This window comes from Ovis canadensis, chromosome 15 (assembly GCF_042477335.2).
Source record: "Ovis canadensis isolate MfBH-ARS-UI-01 breed Bighorn chromosome 15, ARS-UI_OviCan_v2, whole genome shotgun sequence".
In the NCBI taxonomy this organism is placed as follows: domain Eukaryota; kingdom Metazoa; phylum Chordata; class Mammalia; order Artiodactyla; family Bovidae; genus Ovis; species Ovis canadensis.
Genome location: NC_091259.1, coordinates 88,812,379 through 88,825,979, shown reverse-complemented (window position 1 = coordinate 88,825,979; position 13,601 = coordinate 88,812,379). Strand labels below are relative to the sequence as shown.

The 13,601-nt window shown below is 47.8% G+C and overlaps 1 protein-coding gene across 1 annotated transcript; it reads right to left on the bottom strand.

Annotated features, from left to right (window-relative positions):
• Window positions 1-8,188: 8,188 nt before the first annotated feature.
• LOC138420249 (olfactory receptor 9I1-like) lies at window positions 8,189-9,130 on the bottom strand. The gene has a single exon (XM_069553362.1). It carries the CDS (start codon window positions 9,128-9,130, stop codon window positions 8,189-8,191), a length of 942 nt encoding a protein of 313 aa, XP_069409463.1.
• Between the last annotated feature and the right edge of the window lie 4,471 nt (window positions 9,131-13,601).

Below are 13,601 nucleotides of genomic sequence, written 5' to 3'. Positions count from 1 at the left end.
GTGGGCTGCCATCTCCTCCTTCAGGGGATCTTCCCCACCCAGGGGTCGAACCCACATCACCTGAGGCTCCTGCATTGGCAGGTGGATTCTTTACCACTTGAGCTACCTGGGAAGCCCAATTCTGCACATAAGGGATGTTTTATGATATTTCTCCTTCTCTAGACAGTCTAGTTTTATAATACTTTTTGGGGGGAAAACCCAAAAAAGTAAAATTTACTCAGGATAGAATTAGAAAAATTCAGATATTCATTTCATTACAGAGTCTAATGGAGGGAGGGGGCCCTTTTGTTATTGCTGTTGCTATCTTCTGTGTGTGTGTGTGTGTGTGAGAGAGTGTATGTGTGTGTGAGAGTATGTGTGTGTGTGAGTGTGTGTGAGTATGTGTGTGTGCTTGCAGGATAAAGATATGCTGAGATAAAGAAAACACACAATGTTCTTTTCAACAGTTTTTAGAACAGTTTGCAGTTTTTGAAGAAGAGATAAGTAGAAACAGCTGAAACCATGTTTCCCAATAGGATTAAAAGGATGAACTGTATAATGTCCATGAAGCATCTTGGTCTCCACGGAATAACCTGGCAGTTGAACCATAGGGAAGCAGGAAGCCTACCTTCCTTTCAACTTCTGTCAGCTTTTCCCAATTTCTTGGCCGATTTATCCTCTTCATACACTATATCTGAGTAAGATTCAGGGGAAAATGTTGCTTGAGGTTTGATTCAGCATCAAGCAAAATGAGATTCAGCACCTAGAGCTATCTCAGCTTCCTTGAATTCCATCACCTGTAACCAAAATGTTTCATTTTCTTTTTACCGGCTACCTGTCTTGCTGCCCAAAAGATACGGGAGGTACACGGGGGGTGGTGACGTTGGGGCGAAAGCAGCTCTGTTCTTGTGGTCATTTGCACATGGTCACGATGGCACTGGGCTTCCCTGGAGGCTCAGACAATAAGGAATCTGCCTGCAATGTGGGAGACCTGTGTTGAGAAGATCCCCTGGAGGGGGGCCTGCCAATGCAGGAGATGCAGGCTCCTGGGTCTGGAAAGATCCCCTGGAGAAGGGAATGGCAACCCACTCCAGTACTCTTGCCTGGAGAATTCCATGGATGGAGGAGCCTGGCGGGCTGCAGTCCATGGGGTCACAGAGTCAGACACGACTGAGAGACTAAGCATAGCAGAGCACACGATGGCATCGTCCCTTCCGGGAGTGTGTGTGTGTGTGTGTGTGTGTGTGTGTGCACGCTCAGTCATGTCTCACTCTTTGGTGACCCCATGGATTATAGCTCTCCAGGCTCCTCGGTCCATGGAATTTTCTCGTCAAGAACACTGGAGCAAAAAAAATAATAATAATCATACTGGAGCAAATCGCCATTTCCTCCCCCAGGGGATCTTCCCGACCCAGGGACTGAACCCACGTCTCTTGCATCTCTTGCATTCGCAGGCACGTTCTTTCCTAGCTGAGCCACCAGGAAGCCCGTCCCTTTCCTGTGGGTTAGAAACACAGGATGTGAGCGGGGATACAGAGAAAGAGATCTGAGGACTATTTCTGTCTGTCTCGTCTTGATCATCATGACAAAAAGTACTTTTTGTGGGTTTTGTTGACTCCATCTGAAGTGTTACGACTGGATGATATGCGTGGATGTTCTGGATATGGATGGTGTCCATCCCATACACATATGTGTAAACGTGTCAGTAAGTAAGCAAATATGTACCTATACACTGGACAAAAGACCCAAGGTTATGTGTTGTGTTGATTATACGCCATAATTCTGCCCTATACCCCGGCCCTTATGTGATCATCTAGGTAATCTGGCTTTACACCTACATTCATTCAAATTAGTACATGTGAAAAACGGAAATCACAAAGTATTGGTGATGTTATTTTTGCCAGCTTTATTGAGATAGAATTGATACATAGCAGTGCGTGAGTGTAAGGTATGCAAACATGATCTGATACGCCTATGCACTGTGGAAACGTTTACCACAATGAGTTTAACTTATCCTTCACCTTGCATAAGTACCACTGAACTGTAGCTGTTACAGTGACAACATTTAAGAATTACTCTCCGAGCAACATTCAAGTAAAGAATACAGTACTGTTAACTCTACCAGGCTGTACATTAGACCCAGACCTTGTTCATCTTAATAATGAGAAGCGTTTGTACCGCCCTTTGACCAACATCTCCTCATTTCCTCAACCTGCAGTCCCTGGGACTCGTCGACCTATTGGCTCGCTCTCTGCACGTATAAGCAATATCATGTGGGTTTCCTCTTTCTCCATCTGGCTCACTTCACTTGATGTGACGACGTCTGGGCCCGCCCATGTTGCTGCAGAAGGCATTTCGCTCTTTGCAGTGGCTGAGTAGTATTGCCCTGTGCCCGTGTACACGTCTTGGTCCGTTCGTCTGTCGGGGGCATCTACAGATGCTTCCGTATCTGACTATTGTGAGTAGTGCTGTGAAGAACAAGGGCGCAGATCTCCTTTCTAAGCTGACTTTTGCACGCATGCAGCCATGGAAGCCTGGGCTAGCTGCTGGTGCAGACAGGTGCTGGCTGCAAGCAGCTGTAAAGAGGTGGGAAGGACTCGGGTGGGTGGCCTCTGGGAACGTGAGCACCTGTGGGGTCAAAACAGTGAGATATGCCTGGGGCCCCCCGCGGTGGCGGAGCTGCCTGTTGGCTTCCTGGGTGGAGAAAGCTGTTGGCGTCATCTGCAGAGCAGGCCTCTGGGAACCATGGTTGCCCCCACTATGTGGCTGTCCTGAGAGCTTTGGCCCTGCGTCCCTATTCCTAGCCATCTCTTTAGTCTCAGCTTCGCCAGTCTCTGGGTTTGGTAAAACCAAAGTGGTTCCTCTGGGGACACTGGTCAGCCGCTTGGCTGTCCATTCTCAGGGAAGGGAAGTCTTTCCAGCCAGGGAGTTCCCTGCTGGCACAGAGACGTGCCAGCCTGGGGGTGACACGAGGCAGAAAAAATGAAGCTGTCCTTCCTTCCCTTCTAGGTGGTCATTCTCAGGCTTTTGTTCCACTGCGTTGACGTTTCAGAGGTGGACTCCTGAGCTCTCCCAGAGCTGTTTTTGATCGTGGACTGTTCATCTTTGTGAGGGGAGGAATCCTGGGGTCTCCCACACTGCCATCTTGGTGACATCATTTGGGGGGTTGTTCGAAACGATAAGAAACACACAGCACCTTGGCCCCTGGATGGGTTGAATTAAATGGGTCAGTTCAAAGTCTGAAAGTCTGCTCTTTGATCTTTCCTATATCATTTTTGGTAGACTGAGGCTAAAGTATTACAGCTGGAAACTTAAAATTTTGAAACATGATTCCTAAGAGGGATATATTTAGAAGTTGAAAGGGATTTAAAAAAGAGATTTCAATATTGCCAGCTGGATTTTGTTCCTCGGTGTTCTCCGGATACACAGAACGAATAGGACATATGTGTGTGCGATTTTTCTGCTTTAATTTCTACTGGAGCACAGTTGATCCTCAGTGTCACATTGGTTTCAGGCCCACAAGAAAGGGAGTGTTGCGTTGTGCGTACACACTGCTGCCGCTGTTTGGTCTCTAAGTCGTGTCTGACGCTTTTGCAGCCCCAAGGACTGTAGTCCACCAGGCCCCTTTGTCCATGGGATTTCCCAGGCAAGAATGCTGGAGTGGGCTGCCATCTCCTTCTCCAGGAGACCTTCCTGCCCCAGGGAGGGAACCCAGGTCTCCTGCATTGCAGGTGACTCTTTATCGCTGGGCATCATATCCGCTCGCTCTAAGATTCTTTTCACATATAGGCCATCTCAGAGTGTTGAGCAGCGTTCCCTGCGCTGCGCACTAGAACCTTGGTAGTTATCCATTGCATATATAGTAGCGCACATATGGCAGTCTATAGAGTTTTTTTCCTTAAGCCACTTGCATGAGGTATGATTGACATGCTGAAAACTGTACATACTCAGTATATACAACTTGATGAGTTCAGAGATAAGTGTGTACCCGCGAAACCATGGCTATAATCTCTATTGCACACTTGAAATTTGCTAAAAGAGTACACCTTACACTGTGTTCTTATCACACAATAATATCATCATAATAAATGAATAGTGCGGTAGGAAACTTTCGGAGGTGAGAGATCTGTTTATGGCCAAGAAGGCGCTTTCTCACAAGGAACTGGCCCACACAGTTCCTTTTATGGAAGTAAGAATTCCCACAGTCCAGGAGACCCAGGAAAGCAGGGGTGCAGTCCAGGGTTCAAACACCAAGTCCAAGTTCAGAAGAAAGTGTCCTCCGGTTCACGCAAGCCAGGAAGAGAAGAAGGCATGAGTGCCCCCGACCCCTGACCCCTGACCTCTGTCTGTGTTCCAGTCAAGCCCTCAGGACTGGAGGGCATCCACCACACTGGGGATGGTGACTTGCTTTACTGAGTCCACTGATTCAAACGCTTATCCCCTCTACCAACCTCCTCACAGACACACCCAGAATTAATGTTTAGCCAAATATCTGCACTCCCGACCCAAGGGGTAAAATTGACACATAAAGTCAACCAGGATGGGACCCAATTTTCCAAAAGATTGCGTGTAGTATCTATTTTGGCTTCCGAAGTGGCTTAGTGGTAAAGAACTGGCCTGCCAATGAAGGAGACACGGGTTCCATCCCTGGATCAGGAAGATCCCCTGGAGGAGGAAACAGCAACCCACTCCAGTATTCTTGCCTGAGCAATCCCACAGACAGAGGAGCCTGGCGGGCTACAGTCCATGGGGTTGAAAAAAGTCAGACATGACTTAGCTACTAAACAACAGCAGTGTCTATTTTAACAATGAGTCCTGCCAATGAGATAAGTGAAAATTCTTGGCCCAGAGCCTGATATACATTAGATAATATGGGGATGTTTTCATTCATTTATTAATATACTTAAGTGGAAATTTAACATAAATGCCATTTCCTCTAGTGCCTTATCTCATCACCAGAAGATGGGCCCCTAAAACACACTCAGACTTCATTTGCATTTCATTCACTTGGTGCACCCCTGAAGCAATTGCATATACATCAAATACTGTACATGCATCAAAGGGCATTCATGTATAGGCAAAGTTTGCTGCCACTCACCAAGATTTTCTAAATGAAATCAACCCTGAATATTCATTGGAAGGACTGATGCTGAAGCTCCAATCATTTGGCCACTGGACGCGAAGACCCAACTCGTTGGAAAAGACCCTGATGCTGGGAAAGACTGAAGGCGGGAGGAGAAGGGGACAACAGAGGATGAGATGGTTGGATGGCATCACCGACTCAATGGACACGAATCTGAGCAAACTCTGGGAGATGGTGAAGGACAAAGAAGCCTGGTGTGCTGCTGTTCATGGGGTCGCAAAGAGGAAGAACCACAGCACCAAACAGAAGTGGGGGAGAAGTCCGAGGCTGCTCTCGCCGCTGCTGAAATAGCACACTCACTGTCTAGCATTTTTCCCATTTATTTATGTTTTTAAGTGGAAAGCTTTTCCTGCCTTTAAGCATACGAGAACCCTCTAAGGGGTGATTTCTTCAGCCCACTGACGCAGTCTGGCATAGAGCAGGAATTACTGAACATGTGCTGCCCTCTGAAGAAAAAGCAGTTGTTGATCATTTTGATGAATGGACACCAGGTGCATATCTGATTATACCTTAGTTAGGTCCACAATTCAGAGAAGAAAAGGTATGCCACATAAAAAGTGGATGCCTCCAAAAGTATATTTCCCCAAATTCACCATCTTCCCAGAATCAGTCCTATACCAATAACATGGTCAGACACCCACGTGCTATCTTTCTCTGGCCTAATGTGTATTCTAGAACAAAGCAGACAGCACCGGAGGGCAATCAAGCACCTTTCCCTGGAATACACCATTTATCGTTACTTTGATGAAGCGGGTCTCTCCCTCCATCTCCACTACCTAAGACTGCCCCGCTTCCACCAGTCTCACTGCAGCCAAAGGGATCTCGTTAAATTTCAGATAAGATGATTTCATGCTTTGCTCTTCAAGTAAAGTCCACAAGTCCCTAAGTGAGCCTGCGAGGCTCTCCGTGACCTGGTTTCTCTTGGATTCAGCAGCTGCATCTCACACGAAGCCTCTCACCCACCAGGCTGCAGCCACTCTGGTTCCTCAGTTCCTCAAGGCATCCTTGCATTCGCAGCTCCTTCCATCTGCAGTGGTGACCCCGTCCTATGACTGTGACGTACTTACTCTTTAAGCCTCAGCTTAACGGTCAGCTCCTCAGGGGAGGCTTACCTGATCTCACCAAACTGGGTCAGAACCCTACCATACAGGGTAACAGTATCCTGTGATGCTTCCTCTCTTCCCCTTTCCAAAATCACATTAAAAAATTAATTAACTGGGTTCAGTTCAGTTCAGTCGATCAGTCTCAGTTCAGTCGCTCAGTCATGTCTGACTCTTTGTGACCCCATGAACCGCAGCATGCAAGGCCTCCCTGTCCATCACCAACTCCCGGAGTTCACTCAAACTCGTGTCCCTTGAGTCGTGATGCCAACCAGCCATCTCATCCTCTGTCATCCCCTTCTCTTCCCACCCTCAATCTTTCCCAGAATCAGGGTTTTTTCCAGTGAGTCAACTCTTCGCATCAGGTGGCCAAAGTATTGGAGTTTCAGCTTCAGCATCAGTCCTTGCAATGAATGTTCAGAATTGATTGCCTTTAGGATGGACTGGTTGGATCTCCTTGTTGTCCAAGGGACTCTCAAGAGTCTTCTCCAACACCACAGTTCAAAAGCATCAATTTTTTGGCTCTCAGCTTTCTTCACAGTCCAACTCTCACATCCACACATGACTACTGAAAAACCATAGCCTTGACTAGATGGACCTTTGTTGGCAAAGTAATGTCTCTGCTTTTGAATATGCTGTCTAGGTTGGTCATAACTTTTCTTCCAAGAAGCAAGTGTCTTTTAATTTCATGGCTGCAGTCACCATCTGCAGTGATTTTGGAGCCCCAAAAAATAAAGTCTCTCACTGTTTCAATTTTTTCCCCATCTATTTGCCATGAAGTGATGGGACCAGATGCCATGATCTTAGTTTTCTGAATGTTGAGTTTTAAGCCAACTTTTTCAACTGTGTAGTGGTTCAATATCTATACCCCCCGTTCTAATCTCCATGAAGGAAAAACAGTGTCTATCTTATTTACTATTATATTGCTGAACTTAGCGTTATTTCTCATATGTAGTTGATAATCTATAAATATTTGCTGAATTGATGAATCAGATTGTGGAATCTCCATGGAGACATTTCCCAAGTAATATTTCTAGTGGATGTGAAGGTCATTAAAAGGTGGCGGTCAGATTCATAGTCATCTGTCTGCGGATACTAAAGCAAATGTCCTATAGGAGATGGAAGTGCTGGTTTTCATTACTGGAGGACAGAAAATAGCTTGAGTGAACTGAGCCAGATGGTCCATGAACAATGCTTCAGAAATCAAACAGGGATCCTGACCTTTGGTGATCAAGAAATATTTCAAAAGTTACCCATCAGGCTCAGTTCAGCTTCACACCAAGACTGAACTGTCTTTAATAATTACTGTAAGTCACTACACCTTTCTCTGATTCTGCAGTGTCTTGGCCCTCCTCAGTGTCTCAGGAAACAAACTAACTTGAACGTTTTCCAGCTCACATCTTTTTCCCCCTTTCTTTCCTCTCTTTTTCTTCCCCTTAACTCTTTCATGACAAATACCTAAATTATACATGACTGAATGTTGAGGAAAGTTTCTTTGGTAACGTTGATTTCCACCCCACTACCGACAACCAAGGAAGATGACTACCCTCACTATGTGAGCAATAAGCTACTGTATTGTAAGTATTCAAGGTCCAAATGTTGGCTTGGTGGGAAAAAAGAAATTGTGTAGCTGAGAAAACAATCAGCAATATTCAGGATGGTTCAGAAAAATAGATTTCACATTTTATAGCATCTAATCACTTATAAAGTCCTTCAGCATTCAATTTCTCTTGAGACTGGCTTTAATCACAGCTAGGTAATTTTTACTGGTGTGATAACTGAGGCAGAGAATTTCTGGCTCAAGGTCACAGAGTTAATAGAGCAATTACTGGAACTTAAATCTACATTTTTTCTTTTTGCCTCCGTATGTCTTTGTAATTATCAGGTCTGGTTTCTCTATTACAAAGACAAGCTGAAAGCCCAAAGGATTATCTGCAGGAGCTTCTGAATCAGTGGAGCGCAAGTCTTACTCTACTGGGGAAACCTTCATCCTGCTGAGAGCTCTCTTCAGAGCCTCCTTCACTTCCTTGTTCCTCAGGCTGTAGATCACTGGGTTCAGCATCGGGATGACCACAGTGTAAAATACTGACACAACCTTGTCCTCCCCGAGAGATTTTCCCATGTTACCTTTCAGGTATATGAATATGAGCGTCCCAAAAAAAAGCGCCACTGCAGTTATGTGAGAAGCGCAGGTGGAGAAGGTCTTGACTTTGCCACCCGCTGAACGGATCTTCAGAATGGCCCGAATGATGAACAGATAGGATATGAGAATCGCTGACAGGCTGGTCGCAATGACCAAGAAAGCTAAAAGGTAGATCACCCGTTCTCGTGGCCTGGTCTCACTGCAGGCAAGCTTCAGCAGAGGTGGGAGGTCACAGAAGAAGAAATCCACGTGGTTCGACTTGCAGAAGGAGATGGAGAAGGCGCACCCGGTGCGGACCGCGGCGTTGACCGCGGCGCCACCGTAGGCCCCGGCCACCAGCCCCAGGCGCGTGCGGGGCGTCATGGCCGAGGCGTAGAGCAGAGGGCCACACACGGCCACGTAGCGGTCGTAGGCCATCACGGCCAGAAGGAGGCACTCAGTGCTGGCACAGAGGGTGAAGAAGAAGAACTGGGTGGCGCAGCGCTCGAAGCCGATGGCCCTCTTTTCGGTCCGCAAGGCCTCCAGCAGCTGCGGGACAATAACGGAGGAGTAGCAAACGTCCAGGAAGGAGAGGTGGCTGAGGAAGAAGTACATGGGCGTCCGGAGGCGAGGGTCACTCTGAATCAGCGCCATCACGCCCAGGTTGCCTCCCAGGGTGACGAGATAGAGGAGCAGAAACACGAAGAAGAGACCCGTCTGCAGCTCGGCCGACAGCCGGAACCCCAGCAGAACGAATTCTGTTACCACTGTGCCATTCTCTGCCATGAGTCCTAGGCTGCCCACTGAAATCGAAAAATAAACCCTCATTAAAGAGAAATTAAGATGAACACAGCTCGACATGACCACTTTCAGCAAATCACTTTCGCGTTTTGAGTAACGTCATTCATTTTCGGCCGTGCTGGGTCTTGGTTGCTGCGAGCGGGCTTCCCTGGGTGCGGCCAGCTGGGCCGCCCCTGGTTCCGGCCCGCGGACTTCCCGCCGCAGAGGCTTCCCTCGTGGAGCACCAGCTCCAGGGCGCGCAGGCTCAGCAGTGGCCGCTCCCAGGCTGGCGCGCAGGCTCAGTAGCTGCGGCGCGTGGGCTCAGTTGCTCTGTAGCGTGTGGGGCCTTCCCAGATCAGGGGTCAAACCCGTGTCTCCTGCATTGGCAGGCGGAGTCTTCACCACTGAGCCGCCAGGGAAGTCCTCACTGTACAGTTTCTACAAACACGTTTTCACTGGATCCTGCAGAGATCCTTGCAAGCACATATTTGTTCATCCTGCTTTTCGCGAGAAGAATATGAGGGTCGAAGCGGTAAGATGACTAGCTCGTGATTTCCTAGTAAAGAGGCAAAACCAGAGCTAGAACGCAGCTCCATAGGCGATTCCTCACTTCCTACAGGTTCCGAATTGGAAACAGTCATCGGCTTCACTGGAGAGTGAGGAGAAACCCTGGCGGTATAGCACTAAGGACGTGACCTTTGAAATCAGACCGTGGTTCCCATCTCTTGAGACCTTGGCCAAGTTAATTCAACTTCCTCAACCTTAGCATCCTTGTTGGTTGGGTGAGAATGTCAGTGCTAAAGTCATATTACCGTGAAGGACATAACTCTATCTAACACTTGGTCTGACTCACACGCTTGGAATTATTTTCTCTAAATTCTGCAACAATGTAACATGCTTCTAGGTTCACCTATATTCTGGAATCTTATCTCCAAGTCCACAGCCCCTTGGAGTTCTAATATCAACTCCATCTTTCTGCGTGGCTATTTTGATGCACATATGAACCCAATCGAGTTGGATGCAGGTGAGCTGTGAAGAGCAAGCACGGCCAGAACTCCTACAAGCTGTTGCCCGCCGAGTCTCTTCCTCCTCTCTGCTTCTGCCAGGCAACATACCCTGGTTTTCACGTTCTCTTACTCCAAAGGAACTGTCCCATTATTTTAAAATGCCAGATCACTTCAATTGGTGAGAATCATGAATCAAGCCATTCCAGAATTAGCCTGCAAAGCTCCTTAAGGGACAAAGCCATCACACTGAGTTTAGAATTCTCATAAAGGTCGATGGCTTGCCAAGTATTTAGACAATCTTGCTTCTGTGCCTTTTCTGCTCATCATCTGGGCTAACGGAAATACTGAATGCGGACTTCAGAGGTGATTCTTTTTGTCCTCCGTCCTTGAAGCAAAAACTGAATTTGAGAGAGCTCTCACAGGATTTTAGATAATTAAGAAAATAAAACTTTGGCCAGTGTTTGGCAAAAGCTGATCTAATGATGAAATAAATGTGGGTGTCTGTTTACCTCTCCCCCACTGAAGTCCCGCTCATGTAAATATTTAGTAGTTCTTTTCTTTCCTCAGGGCCCAGTATAATACTGACTCTCAACCAAAACAATGACTTGCTGCATTCTTGGAATTCACACAAATCATCTTGACCAAAAAGGGAAAAAAAGAGAGAGAGACTTATGTTCCTTTATTTATTCAGTAAGAATCTGCTGAGAATTTACAATGCATGAGGCACTCTTCTGGTTGCTGGGAAGAAAACACAGACAAAGATCTTTCCCTTGTGAGGTGGTCATTCTAGCTAAAGAGCTAGGCATCTACAAAATATTTTCTTTTAAAAATGAGCTATATTTTTTAGCAAGCTAGAAGATAAGTGCTGTGAAACACACACGCACACAGAGCTTTGGGAGACCCCAAGTATGGAGAGGAGTGTTAATAGGCTCATCAAGGAAGGCTCATTGAAAAGGGGACGTTTCTGCAGAAATGGTGGGATCAGGCAGCTACTCACGCTCATTTGCACACATCATTTATGCACGGAACGTAGGAAATGAAGACACCAGCAGCGGACCACTGCGCTTCCATTCCACAACACACAGAATTCTTCAGGTCCTTCTGAGACCTGAAGACCACTTTGTTCAGAAGTGCCAACCTCCTAACACAGAGAGAAACCCCTAAGGTATCAGAGGCTCGATAATCAGCCTAAGGTCACTCACTGCAAAGGCTGACCAGAACATAGCACAGCGGCTGAGAAAATGGGCCCAGAAGACAGAGCTTGTTCCATATTTGTGTGACCTTGGGCGAGGTGTTTGACCTCTAGACTCAGACACAATATCCTTGCAAAAGCAACAACAGCTCTGCTGTGCTGCTGGAGGCAAAAGAGATAATTCATGGAAATACACATGAGGTGCCTAGCACAGAGTAAGCACTCAATACATGTAATTGATTTTTCAGCCACTAGGTTGTTCCACCATGCAGAAATTGAATTTACCCCCGTTTTATTACTGAGTAAAATGAGGCTCAACTGGTTAAACCAAGCTTCCCAAGGCCACACCAGGCCCTCTGGCTCTAAATTCACTGTGCTTCCACCAACCGCCACATGACTCGTGACTCTGGCCCAGGAAGTGAGATGCTAGCCCAGCTCCGGCAGCCCCGGGGAAGGGGGAGACGGCAGCCCCGGGGAGGGGGGAGACATGAGTCAGTTCCACCTCTTCCCACCACTCCTCCTGAGAGACACTTCTAGACCTCCTCTGCGGGAGGAGCTGGTCACCTGGGGAGCGCAGCGTCACAGTGGGGAGGGGCCACTGATGGTGCTGAGCCAGCAAGAGTGCACAAGGGGAAGGTCGGAAGCGGCGTCCGGAGGCCTGCACAGATGCCCGCTGTCTGCCACTAAGTGGTAAGGAACTCAAGCAGCTCCCCTCCCATCTCTGGATCTGTGTCCTCATATGACCAGACGGGACTCCGTGACCTCGGCCGCTTCGTCCTGTGTTACAGTGTGAGGACCTCTCTTCTCTCTTAAAAGTCCCACGATAGAGGGAGAGGGCATGTACTAATAGCAGCGAGGAAGCACAGCATTAAGACAGCAGTCACTTTGAGTGAGATTCTGTCTAGGTGTTCTACATACACGGCCCCACTGACCTTTCACAACAGCCGACGCTGGAGACTACGACTGTCTTTACTTATAGACTGGGAAATAGAGGCTTGCAGAGATGAAGCAATTTGGTTCAGGTAAACCACCGGATACGCCTGCGGCTCAGTGGCAAAGAGTCCGCCTGCCATTGCGGGAGACGCAGGTTTGATCCCTGGGTCAGGAAGATCCTGGGGAAGGAAATGGTAACTCACTCCAGTGTTCTTGTCTGGGAAATCCCATGAGCAGAGGAGCCTGGGGCTACAGTCCAGGGGGCAGCAAAAGAGTCAGACACAACCCAGATACTAAACAACGACAAACCACCAGGCTGGGATTTGAACCAAGGTCTGCTGGACTTCAAGGTCATGCTGCCAACAGCTCACGAAGACGGTAATGAGTTACCGTCTAACGAGCACCTTTTCACCACAACCAGAACTTTCGGCTGGCTTTACAAGCATGACTCTCTACATTTGGGCAAAGAGGAGAGTAACACAAATTACATTAAAATTTTGGAAATTGACCACAGCTCTGAAAACGCTGTACACAGTCTCCTCTTTGTAGGATCATCCTTACTGGTCCTGCCTTGTCTGCAGGGTTGTGAGGCAGACCACGTGCCCAGGACTACCGTCAGAACTAAGCTCCAGTCAAGAACAGGCCGCCACCAGGAGCCGTCCCCTCCAGCACAGGCTTAAGTGGCGAGAGGAAGGTCCTGTGGCCAGCCTTGCTCCTGCCTCCTCACCAGTTCCTCCCTGTTCTTTCGCTTTGCCCAAGTCTCATTCCTCATTTTTTATTTATTATCCTGCTACACGTTATACATTTTTATAAGCCACTTTAAATGTCTTCTGGAAAGAGATATTGATGAATAAATAAATACAAAATAAAATCGCCTGTTTGCCAGAAGCCAAGATCATCCGAACAACAGCCTTCAGAGCAATAACAGTGCCGCCAGAGGCTGTTGCCAAATGGATTCTGGAAAGGCAGCGCAGGCACGGTGGTTCAGTCTAAATCAGACCCAAAGAAGGTGATGAAGAGAGGCAGACGGTCAGGGGAGCAGATGGGCAGCCCGGGGCGGGCTCCAGGGCTGTGTTACTGCAGTCTATTCCTGACATCTCCGTAACCCAAATTCCGGGACAGTGACCCAGGACTACATCCCCAAATTCCGGGACAGTGACCCAGGACTGCATCCCCCAATTCCGGGACAGTGACCGAGGACTACATCCCCAAATTCCAGGACAGTGACCCAGGACTACATCCCCCAATTCCGGGACAGTGACCCAGGACTGCATCCCCTAATTCCGGAACAGTGACCCAGGACTGCACCTTGAAACTGTGAAAAGCATGGCGGGCCTCCTAGTCC

Coding starts and splice junctions, on each gene's coding strand:
- LOC138420249 (XM_069553362.1), bottom strand. CDS start 9,130: ATGGCAGAGAATGGCACAGTGGTAACAGAATTCGTTCTGCTGGGGTTC.